Here is a 25,249-nt window from a genome sequence, read left to right as displayed (position 1 = left end):
AACATCGTGTTTAACTGTGAGTTTAGCAAAGTACGAGGAGTTCCTGAACGCAACGAGATGGAAGGTGGCTTTTTCTCCTCTTTTACTCTTTTGGGGAAGGAGGGAGGGGGCAAGGCATTTCCTTTTTCCATTTGCATCACACTGTGGAGCAAAAACTCAAGTTTGCCATACAAATGAGTTCGGATTAAAGTGAACAGACCTGGAAGAGGATGCTGCAGAAACCGCTTCAAAATCAGCTCTGACTGGACGAAAATAATAGAACAGAGTTCAGCTTGCATTTGGGAGCCAAAGTTTGACGTAATTCTTCCCGGACATCAGGAATAGGCTTCAGTGTCATCAGGGCAGTATTTCCTAAGGAAAAATAGAGATATCCTCAGCTTGGACCTGGAGGTATTCCGAGAAAGTTGGGGGGGAAAAACAAACCATCCAAAACAAGTTGTGTGCGGTCGTTTACGGTTTTCCAGATGTCTTTGCGGATGCAGACAGCGGCTGGTTAATGAAACACATTCACACCCTAAAGCACATTTCTTCATTTCTGTGTGGATTTTTCGCTCTGCTGGCGTCGCTGGTAATGAATACATGAGCAATTTATGATTTTTCAGCAAACATTTCAATTAGAATAACGGGGTTTAAGTTCTGTGCTGGATATAACGACTCGTCGACGTTTCTGGACATGGACGGACACCAAGGAGACAAGATAAAGGGACCGTTTTAATAAATAGCAGTTAGAAGTTATGATGAACATGTTATGTGGGTGAAGTCCTCGGAAACTCGTAAGGGAAGCCCAATGAGTGTCACACAGTCAACACTCACTGACAGGTAGGCTCAGTGCTCTTTTCACAAACTGCTCCGTCTTTACTTTTCTTTCTGCAGCTCGTTTGTTTACGGTTTGTCAAGCTAAGTGGTTTTCTGAAGTGGTTCATGAATGGAAAGACAACTGACTGCATCGCGCCAAACTCTATGATAAAACTCTACAAACTTTAGGCTGTCGTACCTTTTGGAAACATACATATCCAGCAGAGCGCATTATACGATATGTTACCCTTTAGCTTTGTGTTGTAGTGAATTCGGCCATCAAATGACAAAACAAAAAGGTCAGAGTTTTTTCAGAGCATTAGTTTTTACAGACTGGTTCTCATAGTTTGCCCTCTTCACGTGGCATTGCCGTGCGAGACGACGGCCTCTGGAATCAGTGGGGAACATAAACAAAAAAGTTGACTTTTAGTAAATGTAAAAGTGTTTGATCTGCTGAATGTACACCGAACTGGATACAAGCCTTTGATGAGTTATTTGAGCTCTTAAGTTAAACTCTTACTTGTGTGTCTATGTGGGAAATCGAGATCATGTTAAAATTTTACCGAATTCTCAGTGGAGTTCGTAAAAGAGTCTCCTTTATTAAAATCAAAACGGAACATAACGGGGCTTGGTTTTTCCATATTTACTAGAGAATGTGATTTCATACATAGCCAATAGGGGGCACTTTCCCGGCTCATTTGTAACTTGTGGCCCCTGAAAGGTCATCTTAAATTTAGGTTCCTGTACATTCTTCTGTTCATAACCTCCAGGACAGGATGTGCACTGATACATGTTCCCATGTCCCACATACCTTCGTCTGAGACAATTTCCTTGTCTAGCTGGACTGATTGAAACCTTTCGATGTAAACTTATCGCTCAGTACTTACACACTGAATCAGACCTTTATTTTGCAGGACTCTTCTGGTCCACAGGGGACCAATGGGACAACATGATCTTAACTGTGACTGCAAACGGCTGCAGCGTAGAAAAACTAAACTTCACATTAACCTGTGCATGTCACAGATTTTATTAGTAAATGATTGTACGACTTCCTCACGATTATCAAAGCCAGGCTGGCGTAGGGAAAAATAAATAAATAAATTAAAGTCTTGCTAATGTTGCGTTGTATGGTGCCATGCTGAAAGATACTGGCCTCCACTTTTGCAAGAACCATATGAGGTGAATAGTTTGTTGTTTTTTTTTGAAAAGGTTAACGCTTCACTTGGAGCTTTTCAGATTCCACCCCACATAAGTCACTTGTGTATTTTTGCACTCAGCAATCGTGAGTTTCCTCTGAGGAAATGCCAAAACAAAGGCACATATGACTGCCTCGGAAAGTCAAACAAAGTCATTTGATTTCTTGACCTTCAGGCTGCAGAGAGGACTGAGCCACTCGCCTTTTTTTTTTTTTTTTTTACAACAGCGGTCCTCTTTTATCTAGTTTTGATTCTCTTTAGTGTTTCTATCACAGATTCCCCATAAAGACCATATACAGTTTAAAATCCTGACACACTGTGGAGTGGAAAGCATTACACGCACCAAACAATGGACTTAAAGGGAACATCTAATGGAAACCAAAGCACCATCTATGGCTTGTAAAATGAAAAAGAAATTACCGCTCAAAGGAATAGCTGAACGCTTCTTCTAAGAATGAGAACGGAAGATTCATATCAATCTCATGTCTGCATTAAGTTCAGAGCAGGTGTCAGGACATAGTTAGCCTAGCATAGCATAGCATAAAGACTGGAAGCAGCTTGCCTGGTGCTCTACGGGGTTTAAAATGTGCCAACACTTCAGAAGATCACCACTTGTTGGACTGATATTCTTCTTCTCATCCAAATATGTGTGTTTTCCAAAATGTTGAACTTTTCCTTTAACATTGATGCGGGAGTTGACTTCTGCTGCCTGCCAAGTACTAAAGTAGAGGGTTACTCTAAACACTGTGGACTCATAGAGCGACTGAAGGAAGAACTTAAATGACTGAAACGTGTGAGCCTTATGTCAACTGATCACGCCAACCTCAAACTGTGGGAAAACACGTTCACTGTGCTGCATGCGACGTGTTGCCTCGTATTTGTGTGTCTTTGCTGTGTCCGAGCAGTTTGCTGCGTGCACGTTTTCGTCGAGACTCACTTCAGTATTGTTTCACTTGCAAATCAGCAACTGCAAATCCAACACGCGTTCGTGAGGTTCAACCCTCCTGTAGTGTGCATCCTCTTGTACCTGTTCAGTGCTTCAGGAACATGCTTTTGTGACGAGGTGGTTGAGTTTCATTATCTGAACAGCACACTTCTCTGTTGATTTTGAGGGCTGTTACTGATGCCTGTGCTACACAGAAAGGGTTCAGTTGCCCGGCAACGTGTGTGCCAGCTCCAGCAGCGGTTAGGTCACCTCTTGGATGTTATTCAAGGGTTTCTCAGTGAGAGGCGTTCAGTTTGAGCAGCCTGCCAGGTTTCTCCTAACATTTGTGATAATTTACCGTCTGGATGTGACAACCCCCGGCGTGGGACATGTAGCCTCGAGGGAAAGACTAAAACCGCCCCCTCTGTCCTGAGGAACACTGCATATGTCCTGTTGGATGCTCAGCACCTGTACTAGTAGAGTTAACCGAGTTCAGGGGTAGACGCAGGTCTTTATTAAACTTGCGTTTTATTTTCGCAGCTCTGGACATTTCTGGACAGTTTTGTCAATGTTGTACTCGCCAGAGAAATCGCTGAGATCTGAGGACAAGTCCTGTCCTCTAGTTTTGTCTAAAGTTTTGTTTTTTTTCTGTGCAATTGCAGATTACTAGTATGACATTTCAGGTGTGCTCACATTCAGTTTCACCTTTAGGGGGTTTAGGTGATTTGGCTAAACTGTCATCTTGGATACCTTTCACCACTAAACTACACCTATTGAACTCTCCTGCCCTGCAGAGAGTGTGTGGGGGTCAGTCCCAGGATCAGACCAGGAGCTCACTGTGCAATGAGCTGCTGACATGCTAAATCAGGGGCTATAAACATGTGGACATAAACACATGTAAATCCGGCCCACAGAGTTGTTGTAGAGAAATCGTTCAGGCAGTGGAATGCAGCCAGTAGGAGGCTTTTCAACCTGCCTTCAAGTGCGGCAGTTCAGAGCAGGTGTTCACACCTTTCCCTTTTAGATGTGCTCAGACAACACATCTAAGATTCATTTGAAGCCCACCATCAGACCGTCTCTCCCCTTGTTTGGACGCGATGGGAGTCTCCTTCAGCTGTGCTCTTCAGTTTAAATACGACTAAAGCTGGCCGTCTCCTTTATTTGTTTGTACAAAAACGGTGACACAGAGTTGAACTAACTGTAAAGGTGATCCTTGGATTTTGGATGTATGCCAGCAGGTCGCAGCTCTTTTGATCTTTTGTCCCGCTGTTTTGCTGATCTGTGTGCTTTCCCGCCTGCCGACCCCCCCGCCTCGCCACCCTCTGATGGGAAAGGGTGACATCACTGTTAAACAATGTCTGTCGAACTCACCAGGCCGCTGGGCCTTTCTGATTGACACTGTGGCAACACATTGGTGCAAGATGGCTACCAACCAGCCTGTCATGCTACGGCATACACACCACAATATTACGCTCGAAATGATCTGTCTTTACCCCAGCAGATTAAGAAGTCTGTTATGACGTGTATGTTGTACATGTTAGTGCTGCTCTATCATATAAGGAGGCTCCTTAAATGTGTTACAGCATCATTAGTGTGCATAATAAAATAATTGTAGTGTGACTCATTTCAAGTATACACCCTGATTGTTTGTTTTCGCCTCTTTGGTGTCACCAGACAATGCACAATAAAAGTGCACCCTCATAAAGTAAAAACAGTGCCATTAAAGTCCTTATGTGACTTTAAGGTCATGTCTTATGATTAAAGGATTATGATTATCAAAGGATTATGTTTTTTAATCCAGTATCATTTTAAAAAAAGCCACGTAAGCAAATGGCATGTGAGACATCTCAGATATCCGTACATATAAATATATAAATCAACTTATATTTGAATTGACGTGCTACTTGCTGACAGTTTTTCACTATATTTGCATGCTTTTCCCATGTGCAGTGTGTGATCCAAAACACTTTATGATCTGCCTGTCACTTTCCCATTCAGTCATTTATACACACACACACACACACAAACACACACATGGCAGCAGGGAAATTTGGGGGCAACCACTGACCACAGCTGCCTTGCCAAAAGTGTACATCACTTGACATTTCACTTTCATTCACAACATTTTAGCAATAATTCAAATGTGAGAAACCACTTTACGAGCTGGTGACTAAATCCCAGTGGTTTATCCATTTTTCACAATCTCGCCAAGATCTCCAAATGTTTTGACTGCTGCCTGACAGCTGATGACAGAGCGCAACAAATAAGTTTAGCAGCCTGTTGCTCTCTGTAATTGTCATTATCGACGTTACTTGCTCGAATTGTTTCTTTTAGATTGATTTAGACTTGTGTATATCCATCACTGAAGACTAACAAAGCTTCATCATGACAAATGACCAAATAGCATGCAGGTCAAAGAACATGTGTTGTGCAGTGAGCAATCTCAGCCATTCACGCCGATACGCAACAGTTGCAGTTATTTACTGATGAATGATTCAAGCTTTAAACTGTCTCTGAGGGTTTTGTTATCAGGGTTTCCGATTGGACTGCTGGAAAATGGACGTACGTTATTCACGTTAATCAGCCCACAAAAAGGGGGCATCGAGGGGATATAGCTTCCAAGATTTAAATTATGTGTTGTTAAGATATCAATCATGATTTATGAGTCTGAGGAGCTTATCAGTGCCTCATCTGGTCTGGGAAAATATTGAAAATTAAATCTGTATTTATATTACAAACTGTTCTGTACTCCTGTAACTGTTCTTCACCCATAGACTCTATTGTACAAACAGTCTTGAACGTTTTACAGCCCATGTCGAGCTGCTTGATTAGATCATTCCTGGGAGTTCACGAGCTTATATTAAGTTTGGACGCTTGTGGTGATACAGCAGTGGGAGCCAAGTGATGTCAGATGCAAATGTGCTATGAGTCATTAATAGGACAGACATGAAAATATGCACTGTGAAAAGCTCGAATAATTAACTGCTGAAGGTATTGTTTACCTAAACGATAAGTTCGCTGAATTGATCCCACGAACAAGTTTCATGTGTGTATTCACAATCTGGGCAACAGAGTTACATTATTGTCCAAAAACTATTAAAACACTGTATGGTTGAAAGACACAGACAGATATGAAAGTCAGAAAATACTGAGAGACAGTCACAACAAGAAAAATACACAATATTAGCCTTATTGTTTAACCAATAATTTATATGCTTTTAAAGAAACTTAAAGCATGGCTTCTGGGAAATCAAAATTGAAAAGTCAATCAAATTTGCGTGCGGTTTACACAATTTCAATTAAGTCCACTCTTTATCTCCTGTTAGTTAGTTACAAACACATATGAAATTCATTTGCATGGTTCTCATTAAGCCGTTTGTCTAATTTACTTTATTGGGCAACAAAAATCCATGTGTAGCACCCAAACATGAAGGTCTTCAACTAAACCACTGGAGTCTAACAGTGCGGTTGCAGTTGTTTCACACTGGTGCATTAATTTAGAACAACTGCATGTTAAATTGTTATATAGACGTGAAAATGTCTGTAGTACTCGTCTTCCTATAAAGCTGATTAAAAGTGTTGAATGTGTATTTCAGTTTATCTTGCTGCATTCATAATAAACTTTGACATCTACTGTTTGTGGAGTTTTAGCTTCTTTCTCAGTGGGTTTTTGTCTCAGGCCTGCTGGAGCTGAGTCCTTTGCTGCTATCATCCCAGAGGAATTTTCTGGTATTTTTGGCATCTGAGGCACAAGATTGCTGCATGTTTTTCGTCCTCTTTTGATAACCGTGCAGTAAGGAAGTGAAGAAAGTCTGAACAAGTTAGCCAGCAGACCAAGTGACACTAATACAATAAGTAAATTAATGATTCCCTTCTGTTGCGGTGCCAGTGAACTTTTCACATGGACATGAACACTTTGTAATCCTGGATTGGTGAACTTTTGAACCAGATTTTAATTACCTCTATGGAGGCAGGCCATATCGCTGCACTGTCAGTAGCTGTCATGACATTTAGGTACTTTCTAGCTGTGCTCTCAGAACATTATTAGTTTATTACATGCAGGCTTAGCTTGGTGTAGATGTGTACACCAGAGCACTATGTAATGAAGAGTTTCCAATTCAACTGTAAAATGTCTAACTAAATACATCGTGATCCCAAAATAATCAAACTTTAGCTCCACTTTGCCTGAAAACTATACAATACTGTGCCTACTATTAACTATCGTTAAAAAAAGTTTTCAGCTCACTTGTTGTGACTCATATTTATACACCAGTTTTGTGAAATGTAATCCTTGACCCCACAAAATAATTCCTCCTTAATTGGCCTTCAGGCTCGTTTTAGTACTGCAGGTAATAAGCTGGTTAGCTGGTCTTGTTAACATTTGCAGCTTGCATTAGAGTTGATAAACGCTGTTTAACGTACCTAAACTTTCCCATGTGCTTCTGGATTTTGGGCAGCTAAAATTAATACCACGTCCGTCTGGGGACTCTTCCCAGAGTACTTTCATATTGCTATGACTTTGTGTGATAAAGAATCATTGGCTTTGTTTTTGACTGTCTTGGTTTTCACCTAACGTGAATGGCATAATTAAACTCTCTGGTTGCTCTTCATGGTTGTGCCTTTCAAAATCTGGAGCTAAAAGCCTTTATCAGCTATTTCTTTAAAATATTTTGTCTGGTACATTTTACAGGAAGGTGACACAAAGGAAACTGTTCTTGGTTCTCTTTCTTGTATTTGTCTGAACATTTTGAATTTCTGATATCCCACCATGAGGTTAGTTCAGGCAGGATTGTTCACACACTCTGGCAGCTAAGTTAAATTTTTTCAGGCCTGTCCCCTGTCTTCCCTCAAAGACACTTGTGTGCCTCCTCCTTCTCGTCTCCCTCCTCCATTTCTTTCCCAGCCTTCTCCCTCATTCAGGAAGCTGGAGCAGAGCCAAAAACCCTAGTCTCTGTTTCCGGGAATCTGTCCGACAAAGCCACAGTATAGTAAGTTGGCTCTGACGTGGGAGCCATTGTTAAAAGCCCAGGGCCCCCATTGTCCAGGGGAGGAACAGCAGCACAAACAAAACCCCCTCTTGCAGAACGAGTAGGAGGAGCTGTAGGGAGGACTCGGAGGACCTCTGCTATTAATATATGAACTATCACTATCAGGTTCACCTCCCGTGAGGGAGATGCACTGTAAGTCAGTTAGACATGGATGTGATTGGAGAATAATACGCTGAGGCCTATGGGAAGGTGTTCAAAATGAACACTTTGCGATACTTTAAATCAGTTTATGCTCAGAGTCGCGTCATAAACATTAACAAGCTGCAACACGTTGTTCATGTTTATGCTGACGTGTACAGCCACATTGTGACTGACTTTTTATTCTGACTTTTCAGTGCTTGACATCTTTCCTGCTGCCGTGGGATTTCTCGTATGTGGACACTGACATTTTTATGTTATTAAAGCAATAGTTTACATTTTGGGAATGTTCAGAATTAAGCTACAGCTGGTTTAGCATAAAGACTGGAAACCACCTGCCAAAATTTTAACTCATTTTTTCACTTTAATGCCAAAAGTGTAAAAATGTCAAGGTCCTGCAAGGCAATAACACTGAGCCAGAAAAGAAATCTGTGATTTTTAGAAAACTTTATCAAAAATCTTAATTTTAATTTGAAGTGTTTATGTATTCTTGTGTCCTCACTTTGTTATATTTCTCTCTAGGACCCCAAGCATCCTCAACAAGGACCCCACAGACAAGAAACCTAAACATGAGAAATCCTCTGTGTCCCTCAAACAGGAGTTTGACCCAACAGGTAAGAGACACACACAGTTTTATTTCTGTTCTGTGGTCATATTTTCAGCCTTTTGTCTGTGGAGGACTTTGTAAAGCTAATGTGAAGGTTAAATTGTAAATCCCAAGTGTAAGTGACTTAACTCTTTTTTGCTTTAAAACTTTCTCAGCATTTTCCAATTCCAGCTTCTCAAATATGAAGCTTCAGTTTGTCTAAATATCTGCATGTTTTAAACAGTTAATGGCACAAAATTAGAAATGTGAATATATCAACTGAGGGTCTGTGAAATTGTGATTAATTTCTATTATTTTATAAACAATTGAGAAAGTAATTGGCTAATCAATAATGAAAATGATTATTTGCTACTCCTCAAATTAAGTTAAATGCCTCTCTTACGGCTCATGTTTTCATCAGCAATATCTTTGCTTTAAGCTTTCAAATATGAATTGTCCCATAGTCTTTTCCTCAGTGGCTGGTGAAGGGAAAGCAGAGGTGCTGCGGTTGCAGACATCCCCCAGAAACAAGTTGTTAGGGTGGTTGCCTGGATTGCAGGGTTGACATTAATCCATCCTGCCCTTTTATTCACCCTGGAGTCCAGAAGACAACCAGTTATCCTCTCCGGAGAAGAAATAGGAGAAGCAGACTGAGGCAGACAGTGAGTCACTACAGGAAGAACATCCCTGATGGAGTCTGTCTTGATCTAGCAGATGGTCTTTCAGGCTGTTGGTGCCGTTAGAGCGTCAGGAATACAAATATGTTTACAAATGGAGGCACTAGAATCAAATTGGTGCTATCAGCTGTGCTCCTGCCACGTCTCAAGGGGTTTCCCAAACCATCCGTAGAGCAGGGGGTTAATAGCAATAACTAGGTTAAAGATATCTTGAGAAGCTTTTGACCACCAGTAGTGGTAGCTATGGAGCAATAACGTTAATGACCAAACAATGAAGGCGAGAAAGTCTCATGGGACTGAATACATGCCACCTTTGGATTTGGTGCTTTGCTCTGTTATGAATCCATAGACATTTGTATTTTATTATTTATTTTTTGTTTTGTTTTTATTTATTGTTTTTGGTATATTTGTTCATCAAGTGTTTTAGATATTAAATGCAAGTTTTCTTTTTTGAAATACTTTTCGACTAAATTGATGAAAGCCTTTGCAAAATGTTGAAGAGAGTCGGCTTCTGTTCAAAACCATTTTCTGTTTCAGTTTCTTGATTTGTCACTTCCTGTGTGGAGAAGTGATTCTTTTAGGCAAATGATGTAAAAGTATGACACTAAACTTCCTTGTATTGGTTCCTTTGGTTAATACTTTTACACTTCTTTTTAACTGGCAGCAGTTTGTCAAATGGTTCACTTTCGATGAGTAACATGACATTCAGTAATGATGGCTATATGAAAACATGATGTTGGATCGCGGCACGGTGGTGCAGTGGTTAGCACTGTTGCCTCATAGCAAGAGGGTTCCAGGTTCGAATCCCGGTCTGGGTCCTTCTATGTGGAGTTTGCATGTTCTCCCTGTTCCTGCGTGGGTTTTCTCCGGGTTCTCCGGCTTCCTCCCACAATACCAAAAACATGCACGTTAGGTTAATTAGGTTAATTGGCTACTCTAAATTGCCCCTAGGTGTGAGTGTGAGAGTGTGTGGTTGTTTGTCTTTGTGTGTTGGCCCAGTGATTGACTGGCGACCAGTCCAGGGTGAACCCCGCCTCTCGCCCGTAGTCAGCTGGGATAGGCTCCAGCTCCCCCACGACCCTGACGGATAAGCGGTATAGAAAATGGATGGATGGATGATGTTGGATCATCTTACAAACATTGGTTGCATGTGTGTCTATGTGTGTGCAAATGGCAGGTCTTGTCCAGCGGTGTGTGATAATCCAGAGAGATGAAAATGGCTTTGGGCTGACCGTAAGTGGAGACAACCCAGTGTTTGTGCAGCTGGTAAAGGAAGGTAAGTAAGGCTCACACACACAGACGCATTTGTGCTTCTGTACTTGTGAGCCTCGACTTCATGCTCTTAGCTCTAAACTGTCACCAGCACTTTCCTGGACTCCAGCCTTAACCCGAAGTTAAACCTCTTTCTAACCTTAAAATTGAGTCTTAACATTTAAATAGCCATTTAAGGACTGAGAACAGGTCAAAATGTCCTCGTGATGCAGACATGTTCCCGCTGAGATGGTTTAAAACTGACCTCAGTCTGCGGTTGGTGATCATACACGACCGTAGAAGCTTTGACCCTGTTCTGTCTTTTGTTGCGTAGATGGAGCCGCAAAGCGAGCTGGCGTTCAGACAGGAGATCGGATCATTAAGGTGAGCTTTGTGTGTGCGTCCTTCTTATTTCCAGGATCAGCCGCTGAGTCTGAAAGCGAGTTAAAGGACGAAACTGATCTGGACACAAAACTGAGTTTAACGTGGACCAGCCATGTCAGGCCAAAACATGATTCGCTTAATGGTGCCAGTATGAGCGGGAAAATGATGTGATACGTGCTGAGCAGTATGTCACATCTCTGTTAATTTACACAAATGATGACATATTGTTTAACAGTCCTGTAGTTAACAGTTCTCTCCTTGTTGTCAGGTTAATGGGACCTTAGTAACACATTCAAACCACCTCGAGGTTGTAAAGCTGATAAAATGTAAGTATTCACAAAAGGCATCTTTTATGTTGCTGTATCACATTTGAATTTTGGTGATTTTCTGTGTATTTATGAATATGTTACGCTGTTAGCAGTGAAGCTAAAGCGAGTGTGTGACGTCGTCCGCACGTTTCAGCCTGGACTTTGGCTGCTTGCTGCCATTTTTTTTCTGTGATGGGCTCCACAAAACATGCTGTACAACCCACTGAGTCAGGGACTTTCCTCATTCACTTGTCTGTACAGCTGGCTCAGAAACAATACAGAATTGATGACATAATACATCAGCGCTGCGGTGTCATTCTGTCCTTCTGTGTGTTGAAGTGATTCAGCTCTGTCTCTCAGCTGGTTTTGGTGCTCAGATCTTCACAGTGGCTTCTTCACATTCCTCCTCCCTTCATTCCTTTCCCATGGCTCCTCCCTGGCAGCGGGTTCCTATGTAGCCCTGACAGTGCTGGGGAGGCCTCCGGGGCTTTCTCAGATCCCCCTGGAGGAGGAAGAGGAGGAAGAGAGGGAGGAAGGGGCAGATGTCGGCCCGGGCTCCTCTCCCTCAGCGGCCCACTCACCTGAGCCGCCAGCTGGGGGGCAACGCAGCCATGTGACCAGCAGCACCTCCTGCAGCCCCCAGGAGCACATGGCCTCCTGTCTGCCTGATGGGGTAAGGAAGAAGAAAATGTGAATATCCGCTCTTCAGAGCTCTCCCACTGAAATAAACGCTGGGAGCAAGTGATCACACAACATTTAGCTGTTACTAATAAGTGGAGGCAGTGTGCAGGTAAATACAAAAGTTTGTTTCTGATGTTGCCTTCAATCACGTCATGTGTGTTAGAGGAATTGTTATGTAATGATGGATTTCTTGTTGTATTTCTGACTCAGTGTTTCCTCTTTTAGGCTGAGAACAAAACCACTCACAGTCAGAAGGCTGACATGCTGCAAAAGCAGTTAACCATGGAGCAGCAGGACCTGCAGGTGAGTTTATGATTCCTTGTGATTTTCATTACTTCACATGCTTGGACACAGTGATTAAGAAGGGAGTTGTGTGGTTACCAACTCCTGAATATGTTGGTTATGGTTTTTAGCAGTTACTTCTTCTATCATTTGACCCACAACTGTGTCAAGAGGTCATCAAATGTCTTTCACCTTTGGACATATTTTTTCACATGTGGCTCTTCTTCTCTGCTTCTTTGGGCTTTGTTTGTGTGAAGGCAAAGGAGGAGGAGTACAGCAGAAACCCTCGGCCCAAACTACTGAAGGACATCCAGGAGGCCAAAAAGCATATTTCTCTGCTGCAGGAGCAGCTCAGCAAATCAGCGTCACAGGTGCTGGACAAACACACACACTCACCATGACTCAAAGTCTGTTAAAACTGTCAGCGTTTGTGTACTTTGTATGCTGCTATAAGACGGACGACATTTTTACGCCTCCTTCAAGTGATGAAGTGATGACATTTTATACCCAACGTAAACTTCACGGTGGTATCGTCACGTTTTGTGTCCTTTATATAGCAGCGTGACTCAGGAACAGAAGGGCAGATTGTGGCCAGTATCTGGTCAGATACTGAATTGGTGACACCAATCTTGGGTGTCCACCTTGAAACTGTGCTGATTGTGAAGATCTTCTGTGCTGCCAGGTTGAAACATGCGTGCAAAGCCTTCATGATTCGCAGTCTGTAGCTTCTTTGTGTTCTGTCAGAATCACATTTACTGGCCGAGCGTGTGAACACATACAAAGAGTTTGAGACTAACGGACATACATCAGTCGTCCACCACAAGCTCACTGGTTTTATATGGTTGATATTGAGCTTCAGTTGATTGTTACTGCACCATGTGACGAAACTCAAGCGTTCCTTTGCGCAAGATGACTTGACTACATGGTGGGGGCACACAAACACGAAGGCGATAATCCTAGTTTTCGCTGAGCTATCAATCAAACGCAGGTCAGTGCGGGTTCTTCTGATAATCGTGACTGATGTGTCGTTAACCAGAGTCTAATGTGTGTGTTTCAGGATGGAGCCACGGGGTCCAGGAACGGTGAAGCTGAGGACGGGGACAGTGGGTCTCCTCTGAGGGAACAGACTCCGTCCTCGCAGGGTGACAGCGGTAACGACGGGCCCTCGACCAACAGTAACCCCGTGGGTACAATGACAAACCACAGCCGTTAGCGATGGACCACATTACCCAGAAGCACTCTGTACCCACTGGCTCGAGTGTGGTTTTATTCTGGTTCTGTGCCAGCTGCCTAAATGTCCATGAACCTGTTGTCACAACTTAAATGACAGGAGATTTGATGATTTAAATTAACTGTTCAAGTAATTTATCAGTCAGAAAAGCCAGATGCTCACTGGTTCAAGCTTCACAAATATAATTATTTCCTCTGCTGTATTATCACGTTTGGTTGTTGGGATGTTGATCAGACAGGACAAGTAGTTTCAAGATGGGTATCTGACTATTTTCTGACAGTTTGCAATTAATGAATTAATTAAAAGTTAAAGAAGAGATTAGTATGTAATTTCTAGGTGGATGTTCCTGGTTTCCAACAGCTTCGATGTCAACATGATTTTGTACAATTTTAGTGGCAGTTTAAACTTTTCATTCTGTACGTGGTGCTGCTGTTCACCAGGAAACGCTGTTTATAATGTACTAATATTGTGTCAGTACCCAGGATCTGATGTTAAATACAACAGGAAGTCTCTCTGAAAATACTGCTTACCCAGACTCCTTTGTAATAACAGTCCTTTTTATCACAACTTCTATAAATAGGGATGAAATGGTTCTGCTTACCAATCTCTGGGGATTTCCCAGTATTCAGCACCAGACTAAACAATCAATTTGGCTTAAGTGTTGTGTTGTTCTGTGTGTGTGCGCGCATTAATGCTTGTGTGTGCGTCTGTCTGTTTGTATTAGATGCACAGCAGTCCCCTCCCAGAGAGCTCAGGCATAAGAGAGACGCCCTGTCAGAGCCCGGACGTCATCCGGCGAGACGGACTCGACTTCTGCTCCTCGCCCGACACTGAGGACGGCCCTGACACTGTAACATAAATCCTCTCTCTCACACACACACACACACACACACACACACTGAGGCATGCAAGTCAAGCTAAAGTAAAATTTTCAATGGAAAACGGTTGAGCTTGTAATGGCGACATGCGTGCTTCTGTCAGTGCGTATAACCATGCGAATGTATCGCTCAGGACTCCAGTGCTCAGTGCATGGTGGGTGGCCCTCCCTACCCCCTCAACCCGCAGATCATCGGAGCAGAGGATGACTACTTTGACTCTCAGCAAGAGCAGGTATCTAAAGAAACGTTTCCATTTAGGGAAGAAGTTGGTTGGACGCCACATTATCTTCATCTCAATGAACATTTTTAAAAATGAAAATAAGGAGACAATAAGCGAGTCGCTCTGAGTGAATGATGCTGTCATCTGAGGTGCCTGAGGGCTGTGCGTCTCGATCTGTCATTTTGACTGGCTTTTCAGGAAGTCTGCTGAACTGATCCTTGTTTCCTTCTCTGGCAGATTAACGGAGAGTGTAGCTCTTTTCAGAGTGTAGACTTACTGAAGTCTCGGCCGGCTCACCTCGCAGTCTTCCTCCATCATGTTGTCTCGCAGTTTGACCCTGCACCTTTGGTATATATCCAAACACGCACACATGTAACGACACCCATGCTATTAAATTAGTCGGCATTTGGCCGGTTACTTGTATTGTCTGTTATAATGCTATTCTCAGCTGTGTTGGTGGAATTATATACCGTACATACAAATTTATGCTGAAGAAAGAGAGACATGAATGAGCGTAAATGCGATTTTAATGTGAAAGAGAGCGGGCCAAGCATCGACCCCTGTGGAATACCTTCACTGATCTGAAAACTGCTATTTGACTAGATAATGTGTTCGTGTTTCGAGGCAGTGTGAAACACGAAATGAGCTCAGGAATGCTGACAGCAACATAAAAGTCTTTTCTGTCTTCTTCTCTCTGTTAGCTCTGTTATCTTTACGCTGACATGCACAAGCAAACCAGCTCCAAAGAAAGCCGACGCTTCTTCTTGGAATTCCACTCACTCTTTCTGGATCGAACCGCAGTAAGTTCTCCTCTTGCTTTTTCCCCCTCCTTAGTCAATTTCTTCTCTATTAAACCACATTTCTGACTTATTGAATAGTCTGTATTTGATATGGCTCTCAGTCTTTTTCTGGCTGTCTTTCCCAGAATCTTAAAGTACCACTGCCAGAGGCAATTGCAGCTGAATTGGGTAAGAGCTAAAAATCACTGAGTCTCATACATGTTATTGTGCCCGCTTTCTTAAGTAGTTTCATTATGCATACTGTCGTTTCATTTGATTTAATCAGATGCACAAAGAAGTTGACTATTTTTTTGTATCTCTGCACAGAGAAGCGGAGGCTGGAGTTAATCCCAGAGGAGCTTTGCAAACAGTACAGCCAGGTGTTACAGGACACGCTGCTTCCGGACCTGCACAGGAACCTGGAAGATTTCAGGTTAACATTCTGATAAGGATTTAACTTTAAATCTCAGTAGGTTGATATTAAGGAGGTCATATCTCTGTGTGGCCCTGTGAATGATGTCATCCGCGTGGTTGTGTTTCCGTGCGTGCAGACAGAAGCGCAGTATGGGTCTGACTCTGGCTGAAGACGAGCTGTCTAAGCTGGACTCAGAGCAAGGAAAAGAGGCCATGGAGAAGGAGTGTTCCTGTGCTGAACACATCCTCTCCAAGATAGACGATATCCTGTGAGTCCCTGAGCACACACCACCACAGAGACACGCACATGTGGGTTTTCATTTCCTGTATTTGTAGTCTGATTGTGTGTGTGCTTTACCCTGTTACAGACTGACGTCACAGCCCACAGAAGAGGAGAAATGGTGAGACGGGACAGTCAGTATGACGTCTCTTTTAGTTTCTGTTCTGTTTGAATCTGATGTACACTTTACACATGAAAATACCTTAAAAGACAGCAGTGTGACAGGAGCTTGAGTCTCACATAAAGCGATCGTAAGAATGTTGGAGAACAATAATCGTCATATCATCATTGTTGTCGTTATGTGTAATAGAATTATTGTGATGATCAGTGCATCATCATAACACAAAGAAATTTGCAGTTCTACCCCACAGATTTGTGAATATTGCTGTCCAATATATAAGAATCAGCTTTTGTCCTGACTGTGTCCTGTCATGTCGCAGCCAAGCGATGCAGTATGTGATTCTCACCTACATGAAGCACCTTGGGGTGAAAGTGAAGGAGCCTCGTGGCCTCGAGCACAAACGAGCACGCATCAATTTCCTGCCCAAGATAAAGGTCCGATCGCTCGTTCACAAACACGCAAAAATATGCTTTGGTGTCGTGCGGCGTGCCTGTCTGTCTTAGCGTCTGTCTGTCTATAGTGTGTGTGCGTAACTCATTTAATTGTGCTTCACGTTACATAAAATGCTTCAGTTAGAGCCAAATCTTAAACAGATGATTCTGATAGTTTGCTTGGAATCATTAATTTCAACACAGTCGCTTTGTAAAATAAGCATGTGGTTATCCTGAAATGTGATGAACTATCAGCCATGCTTTTAATTATCTGAAGAATCCGTTTGAAATGCTGCATTTCCTGTAAAAAGCTTATTTTAAAGGCAGATGTGTGTTATTTTAACAAGCAGAAGAGTATCAAGCCCGAGAAGGACGGTGAAGAGAAGGTGAAAAAGCCTCGGTTTCCCAACATCCTCGGCCCTCCTCGCCGACTCAGCAGGGTGGATTCCACTTCAGGTGAGGAGAAAACGACCACTTAACCTTTGAGTTTGTTTTCTGTAAAATGTCCCACTGATGTTACAACAAATGCCAGTTAAATCCTGTTCTAAACGCACAAGTGCACGGAGTGTTTGTGAATGTGGTGGGTTTTTGCGTTTGCTCACAAATGTTTTGTCTACCCTTATGCACACGGGGAATTTCCCCTCTGTCGGACTAATAAAAGCCTGTCTTATCTTACGTGTGTTTTGCGCACATGACTGTTGTGCAGTCGGTAAGGCCGTGGAGCTGAACAAACAGCGGTCACCGAAGCAGCGCTCCCAGCCAGCCTTCTGCATCCCCGAGCAGTCAAACTCGTCTGCACCGAATTCTGGACGGATCCGTGGAAATCAGCCCAGCGAGGGATCGGACACCAGCAGCCAGTTTTTACCTTCCACCACCTCCCCTACACACAGCTCGCCCACTGCTCAGGCCTCAGATACCAGCGGACACGACTCAGACTCCAGTAAGATGTGCATGTTTGTGCATCAGGATTTAGCAAAACATCACAAGGTTTACATCAGTGAACTAAAGACAAAAATGAAAATACATGAATATTTGAATGGAATCTGGCATATTAAAACTCGACTTTCTTTATTTTCTCTGTATTGTTCTGCTCCCCTCTTTACACTACAGATTTGTCTCCATTCTGCATCCAGCCCAGACTGAGCGAGGGCCTGCAGCCTGGCGACCACCAGGATGGCGTCTTCAGTCCGACCGGCGCTCAGTTTGACTTCAGCCCCTCCAACTCGGAGCAGCTACAGGAGGAGGACCAGGAGACCTTCAGGTAGTTACAGAGTTTGGGATTTTCTCATTATAATAGAAACGTGCAGCCCGACTTTAAACACTTTTATGATAACCACATACATCAGTATAAACAGTTTTTTATTGCAAAGCAGTAGCAAACAATAGCTTCAGCTGGGGCTGAAGTGGAGCTCACAGGAGTGTGCAGTCCAAAACTCAAAGATATTCAGCTTACTTTCTGACAAGATAAATAAAAGTCTGGAAATCCAGACACTGGAGCAATTTGTTTGGCGTTTTTGCTTGAAAAATTACTCATATTATCAATCAGAAATAGTTTGCATGTGAATTAAGTTTTGCAGCTCTTCATAAATGGCTTTCACAGGACAAATAATCCATCACAGTAGGAGAGAATGTGGCATGAAATTCATCAAAATAAATAACGATAAAACGTATATGATTAATGTGCCACTAAATCTCCCATCAGTCCCTTTCTCCTGCCGCTGCCATCTTTGAAACAGCCTCTCTCTTGTGTCCTCGGCCGGCAGCAGGATGGAGGTGCAGGGTGCGGTGAGCCCAGCTGACGTCCAGAGCGAAGACGACCAGGGAGGAGAGATGGAGTGTGAAGAGGGCCCTCCGAACTGGCAGAGTCTGGTCAGCCAAGACGTCCTGGTGAGCCTGACGCCACAGGAGATCGAACGGCAGGAAGTCATCAACGGTGAGTCGCCAACACTTGACCAATATCAGAGCGTGACATGAAAATGATAAAGTAAAACAATACTGCACATGCCCTCATATGTCTGCGTCTGTCCGACATCAGAGCTGTTCTACACTGAGCGCGCTCACTTGCGGATGCTGAAGGTGTTGGACTGTGTTTTCTACCAGAGGTTGAACAGGGACGGGATCCTCCCCCCAGAAGACCTCAAACACATCTTCATTAACCTGGAGGAAATCATTCAGCTGCATGGTAACATTACTCTCACACACACACACACACACACACACACACACACACACACACTACTACTACTGTGCAGAAGAATTTTGCAAAAACACTTAGACTTGTTGGTTTTTATGAAACTATCCACTAAAGTACAGATAAAATAAGAACAATATATAACAAAATATAAAAGAAAAAGACATATGTATGTTAATGGATTATTTCAGAGTGTAGTCTGTCAGACATGTGTGCGTTTTCCATAAGTGTCTGTGACATGGAACGTCCGCCAGGTGTGAGATCAGAGGTGAATTTTATGTTTACTGTACATATAACACAAATAAATTTACCGTATGGATAAAAATGTGTACGTGCACAGGTTCTTTAACAGAGCAGATGGCAGCAATCAGGAAGCGGAGCGAGACGTCGGTGATTGGTCAGATTGCAGATGACCTCCTGGCGTGGGTAAGAACACTTTAAGTTTACGCAGGAGGCAGATTTATCTCAACGTGAAGCATTAATTTATCTGTGAGTCAAGTAAGAAATAAAGCCGTTTATTTTACGTTCTGGACAGCAGTTTGTAAATTTACATGTGTGTGTGTTTGTCTTTACTCCAGTTCAGTGATGAGGAAGAGGAGAAGATAAAGAGAGCAGTGGGAACTTTCTGCAGTAACCAGCCGTCTGCACTGGAGCTCATCAAGAGCAGGAAGAAGAAAGACCAGAGGTTCTCTTTGTTCATGCAGGTCAGAACAACCCAATCCAACAAACCAGGAAGTGATGCTCAACATCTGATTGGATTTTGATCAAGAGGAAGTCAGCCTCTCCGCCTTCTCTCATCGTAGTTGTTTGAATCCTGCCATTCAGAGCGCGAAGGCGTTTGTTTGTGATGAGGGGACGATGACTGCCAGAGTGAACTGCTTAATGAGAGACAAAGTTAATTCTCGTCCTCAGAAACAACAGTTTGACAAAATAATCCCAACTCAAACCCCACCTGCTTGTATTTTATTGGCCTTCGTCGGTCTGTGCAGCCACAGATCGCTGCAGCAAAGAGTTTAGTGAGCAGCAGTTATCAGTTACTTTATCACTGTCACTTGTCTGGGGCAACATTCAGCAGGTGGCCAGATCTCACATATTACAAAACAGCTCAGCAGCGCAAATGGTGTTCTTCCACTGTTCCATATGTGTTCTGTTTCGTACGGTTTTTGTATGCCGATGTCTCCTTATCGTGTTTCTTCAGGAGGCTGAGAGCAACCGTCTGTGTCGCAGGCTGCAGCTCAAAGACATCATTCCTGTAGAGATGCAGAGATTCACCAAGTACCCGCTCATGCTGGAAAACATTGCCAAGTGCACAGGTATGAGCAGCACAGGTGTAAACGTGACGGAGGTCTGAGCAGTTCTGGTTGAACATCAAGCAACTGTTGTGTGTGTGTTCCCACAGAAGACGGAGACGAGAGGGAAAAGGTGAAGAAAGCCGGAGAATGTTGCAAAAAGATCCTCAATCACGTCAACCAGGCCGTCAAAGAGGCCGAGGACAAACAGGTACAGACGTGACAATATCGGTTAGGGGTAAAGTGACATTTATGCTAATGCTGGATATTTTTTTTTTTTTGCTGCTTTAAAACAACAAAACCAGCTAAAAATCGTGTTTTCTTTTTTTCTCAACAGAAGCTGGAGGAGTATCAGAGACGGTTAGACATGTCGTCACTCAAACAGAGTGAAAACCCCATGATCCTGGAGCTGAAGGTAACACGCCGGTCTGCACTGCGTCCCTGAGTCTCTGAACATGCAGGGCGTACGTCTGGTACAGGATGCTTAGCAAACGGGAGGTGCTGAGTTAGTGAAGCTGTCTGGTGTCTTTTGTTTTACTGAAAGCTGATTCTTGTCCTGCAGAATCTGGATCTGACCAAGAGGAAGATGGTGCATGAGGGACCTCTCTCATGGAAAGTCAATAAAGACAAAACAATTGGTACACACACACACACACACACACACACACAAAGAGGAGCAAAGAGGAGGATGTGCGGATTAAAAGAACATCAACCTTAGCAACAGTTTGATAGATTTGACAAGTTTGTGGCTGAATGAAACACAACAAGTCAGATTATTTACATCCTCCATATGCTGTATGCTGCATCTGTACACACACACATCCACTACCCTTCATTCCAGAGCTGTACACGATCCTGCTGGAGGACATCCTGGTTTTGCTGCAGAAACAGGATGAGCGTCTGGTCCTCAAGTTCCACGGCAAGAATCTGGCGAGTGCCGCCGACTGCAAACACACCTTCAGCCCCGTCATCAAACTCAGCACCGTCTTAGTTCGTCCAGTGGCGACTGGTAAGAATTACGCTCACTCCAAAGCGCTTTTTTGAGTCTTCGTGGTGTAGTGAATCAGTCAGCAGCCGCATGACTCGAGGGATGGTTGTGTGATGTGAAACTACAGGAAACAGCCATGTAAAAAAATACAAGTGTAATCTGTAATGGTATGATATGAAAATAAATCGCTCACTGGAGGTGATGCAGCAGCACAACCTTCCACAATAAAATAAATCAGTGGCGTTCGTGTACAGCAGCAGAAAATACAGCCGCCAGCGCGAGCATCTAGTCTTCCTGTTTTGTGTGTCTGTGCGTGGTTTGTGTTCGTGACTTCCTGCGTGCACATTTCTCACTAAGTCTTGTGTTTAACCGTCACGTGACAGACAACAGGTCCTTCTTCGTGCTGTCCATGTCGGAAAACGGGGCTCAGATCTACGAGCTGATGGCTCAGACGGTGTCCGATCAGAGAACGTAAGTCTCACGCCGCAAACGTAGCCGCGCGTCACCTCTGTCCTCCGTCTCACCCTGCCGTCTCACCTGCTCCGTCCATCCAGGTGGCAGTGTCTGATCACACAGCGTGCTGACGCCATGAAGGCCAAACCTCACGGCAGAGACACGCCTGCAGCTCAGTCCGAGTGAGTCCACGAACTCGTCGCTGATGTGGTTTGATGGTTTGTTTTTGTTTTTTTGCCTTTGTTTGTTTCTAATGTGAGCGTGTTTCAGTGCTGAAGGGGATCCCATTGAGATGCTCAAACACGGGATGTCCAAGACGAGCAAAGATCCCAACAGAGCATCAGGTGGAAGCATCCATTCTTCAGGTAGGCGTCGAAAGGTGGAGTTCAGAAGTTGCATCGTTGTGACAGATGAAGACACAAATATTCTCACCATTTGTTCCAAAAGTGTGATTTTGTTTATGTTTTATATCAGTTTAAACTGAATATCTTTTTGTTTTGGACGGACAAAATCACCTGAAACATAAACAAACTCAGCTTTTGTCTGCTTGCTGCACAGCTGAAGGATACAATGAAAACTAATTAATATAATGATTATCAGTCGCAGTTCCATTCAGTCATAGTTTGGTGTCAAGAGCTTTAACATCAGGCCAAATAAACTTCTTTTTAAATTTCATTTCTAATTTTTGTTATTCAACATTAAAATAAAGACCAGGCTTCAAATACGATCTTTTCCTTATCAACCTTTGTATCCAGATAAAGATGCTGCCTCTTGTCCAGACATTCAAGCTCCGCCGAGCACGAACCCGTTTGATGGCATGAAATCGGAAGACGAGGAAGAGGAGCCGGCCGTAGCAGACAGTCAGGAGGAAGAGGAGGATGAGGAGGAGGTGGATGAAGCTGAGCTGGAGGCTTTCCTGGACGGGCAGCTGGCAGACACGCTGCAGGAAGAGTCACATGAGGGTCTCGCCAAGGAGAACCAAGAACAGAACAGAGCAGAACCCTCCTCCAAAGGCGAAGAGGCTCTCAGGACACGTAAGTCACATTTTAAAGGGTCAGTTCACCCAAATGACAACAGCATATGGCCTGCAAATGGTGTGTGGCTCTCCATGTAGTTTCTCTGTTTTGAGATATCCTTGGCAGAGTGTAAAAGCCTACGAGATGTCATTCACTCGAGAACACAACACATTCGTCTCTTTCCTAGTGGCGATGCTGAAGCAGATTCTTTTCAACCACATGGTGAGCAGAGAGGCAGAGGACTCAGAGGGGACCAAGCAGAGCGGGGCCCCTGGCTGTCAGCTGAGTGAGTCTTTGCCTGTGGTCCCCGAGGGGCCCTCGGGTGCATCTGATGAGAGTCGAGCGTCTGCCGATTCACCGAAAGCCGGACTTCCTGACACAACCGAACGCAACGGTGTGTGTGCAAACAACATGTAGTGTGTTAATTAATGATCTTCGGAGGTGCTGTTGGGTCACCACCATCAGGCTGTTTCAAGTCTTTGTGCTAAGCTAAGCTAACCCCCCATCCACCCGCTCTGCTTCTCCATCCAGGTGGTTTTGTGGTTCTGGATTTCGGCGGAGGCTCCGAGGAGAGCAGCACCGATGACGACGGGGGATCAGGAGCTGACGTCAGCATCGACATGAGGAAACTGCTGTCCTCCTCCTCACAGGCAGGGGGAGGCAGCGGCCCCAACCTCAACAGGCAGCTTATGACCCACCTGCGCCTCCTACAGGCCGACCTGCAGTATCTGAAGGCAAGTGTCTGACAGCCTGTCGTTGTTAGCTGCTTTCTCACACACACACACACACACACACAGTGTTTCTGAAGGTAAGAAACCCAGAAAGTGATGGGAAATATCAGCTGGAACTGGTCGACAAGCTAATCTTCTTGATTTTGTTTTTTTTGCTCATTGAGTCATTTTAACACGCGCCACATTGTGTTTGATTAGCGGTTGATTAGCTGCACCTTTGTTTTGTTGTAATAATCTGCTTCCAGGAGGTGGAGACGAAGTACAACGAGCTGCGACATGCACATGGCGAACCGGCGGCTGCTGACTCGGACGACAACAACGGTGTGAAACACACTCCTCTCCGTCACTGAGAACGACTGACAGATTTTTAGTCTTTTGTATGTTTTGCAGTGAGTCTCAAATGCTTTGTTTGATATTTTTCAGATGGGATTCAGTGATGAAGTACAAGTTTCTTGTTTCTCCATCTTCTGGATGGATTTTTGACCATTTAACACTGATGTCGTCCAATAATGGAGGCTTAATGTCTGATCTCCCGCTTCAGGCATTTGTGACAATCAGTGGGAGACGTTTCCATCATTATAAGGGAATGTTCCACTATGAACTCAAAGTCCTTCTGTGGAGAGGCGCTGTAGAATCACCCAAGAACAATTCAGTCGCTTTCTGCTCTAATATCGACCACATGAATTAGCTTAAACACTGGAGATATGGAGTGTGAAATGGCATGAAGTCACACAGATGAACAGCAGGAAAGCATTTAGAAGTGAAGAGAGACTGAGACGGTAGCCTGAATGCTGCTCTGAGGATCAACAAGGTAGGCTTGTCTCGTTCAGGACTCACTGCTGTAAGCGCCAAAAACAAGTCTGCAATAAGAAATAACCTCTGCTGCACATATTTGAACATGCTTAAAGATAGACGTCCTTGTTTTGCGGCAGTTCTGAAAAGCAGTCGTTGAAAGCCAAAATGTCCTCTCATAAAATTGAAATGCTGTCTATCCGCTGGCTTTTAAATTTCCTATAGCACTTGAATGTGGCATAGCAACAGCTCCATCCCCCCACCTCCGCCTACCCACAGTTCACCAAATTCGTGATGTCTCGCCAACAGCACATAAGATTAAACAGACAGATGGAGGTTGGTGCAGAAACTCCTTGACATGTCTGTGTTTTAATTGTTAATTTTTCAAATGGAGTTTGGCACCCCACGGTAAGAAAACGTTCACTTCACCGTTTTTTACTAGGATGAGATCCCCATTGCATGCTGATGTTTGTACATAGAAATAAGGTTCAGTCACTGCTGGAGTTTTTGGAGCCACACGCCATAAGAAAAGACACTGCAAGCTTTTCAGGGTGTCTGCACATGTGAATTTATTGAATTTCACTTCATCTCAGACCTTTTGTTTCTTACTTGCACCGCCCTCAGTCACAGTGAAGTGACTGACTAACCTGAGTGCAGTTTTCATCATCAAACCCTAACAAACAAACAAACAAACAAAAAAACAGGCTCTTTTATTCCCCGGAAATATTACGAGGAGGTTTTCTCCAGGGTCATTTCACTTTCTGCAGCAGACCACTCATAAAAGCCACCTGCAGTTTGTGACAGCAGATTCAAACGTCACCTAAATGTTTGGACTGAAAAGACTCAAATGTTCACTGGCCACGAGACTGCACTGATGACAGCGTTGGGTTGTGAGCGACGAAACGAATTAAAAAGAACCAAACAAACCGTATGAACGGAAAGGATTCTTATGGACTGTTTTCAGCGTAAAGGAGTATAATGTACAATTGTGATTGTATATCAAAGGTTTTGTGTTACTTTTTTTTTCCTTACACCTCACCATCATGTAATGTTTTAACACAAACTACTTTAAAGGAGGGTAAAGTATCCACACAGCATTAATCTGTTGTATAAATGTTATGATCAAAATGTTCTGTTATGTCACGTTGTTATTAACGCTGTTAA

General features: G+C 43.6%; 1 protein-coding gene across 2 annotated transcripts; it reads left to right on the top strand.

Moving 5' to 3' along the window:
- Window positions 1-89: 89 nt before the first annotated feature.
- LOC124070221 (rho guanine nucleotide exchange factor 12-like) lies at window positions 90-25,173 on the top strand. 2 transcript variants are annotated; one of them, XM_046409906.1, is made up of 38 exons: window positions 90-819; window positions 8,625-8,716; window positions 10,543-10,641; window positions 10,951-11,000; window positions 11,269-11,326; window positions 11,752-11,981; window positions 12,215-12,292; window positions 12,529-12,642; window positions 13,329-13,454; window positions 14,227-14,352; window positions 14,514-14,612; window positions 14,838-14,948; window positions 15,302-15,400; window positions 15,526-15,568; window positions 15,707-15,812; window positions 15,931-16,062; window positions 16,162-16,194; window positions 16,514-16,628; window positions 16,976-17,081; window positions 17,332-17,565; window positions 17,736-17,886; window positions 18,392-18,558; window positions 18,661-18,807; window positions 19,157-19,242; window positions 19,395-19,520; window positions 20,015-20,129; window positions 20,216-20,316; window positions 20,443-20,520; window positions 20,668-20,743; window positions 20,947-21,114; window positions 21,477-21,564; window positions 21,648-21,728; window positions 21,817-21,911; window positions 22,302-22,580; window positions 22,750-22,956; window positions 23,094-23,296; window positions 23,539-23,614; window positions 23,717-25,173. In XM_046409906.1, exons 1-38 carry the CDS (start codon window positions 749-751, stop codon window positions 23,728-23,730), a joined length of 4,380 nt encoding a protein of 1,459 aa, XP_046265862.1. In that variant the 5' UTR covers window positions 90-748; the 3' UTR covers window positions 23,731-25,173. The 2 variants fall into 2 exon arrangements, with proteins under 2 accessions (XP_046265862.1, XP_046265861.1); XM_046409905.1 differs by having other exon boundaries at window positions 18,389-18,558.
- The last annotated feature ends 76 nt before the right edge of the window (window positions 25,174-25,249 follow it).

This window comes from Scatophagus argus, chromosome 14, assembly GCF_020382885.2.
Source record: "Scatophagus argus isolate fScaArg1 chromosome 14, fScaArg1.pri, whole genome shotgun sequence".
Classification (NCBI taxonomy): domain Eukaryota; kingdom Metazoa; phylum Chordata; class Actinopteri; family Scatophagidae; genus Scatophagus; species Scatophagus argus.
This window is presented reverse-complemented; position numbering and strand designations above follow the sequence as displayed.

Excerpts from the sequence above, each read along its gene's own strand:
- LOC124070221 (XM_046409905.1), top strand. The coding sequence starts at position 749 with ATGTGGGTGAAGTCCTCGGAAACTCGTAAGGGAAGCCCAATGAGTGTC. Across the intron at positions 20,521-20,667 it reads CCATGATCCTGGAGCTGAAG|AATCTGGATCTGACCAAGAG; the intron begins GTAACACGCCGG and ends CTTGTCCTGCAG. Across the intron at positions 21,912-22,301 it reads TGGAAGCATCCATTCTTCAG|ATAAAGATGCTGCCTCTTGT; the intron begins GTAGGCGTCGAA and ends CTTTGTATCCAG.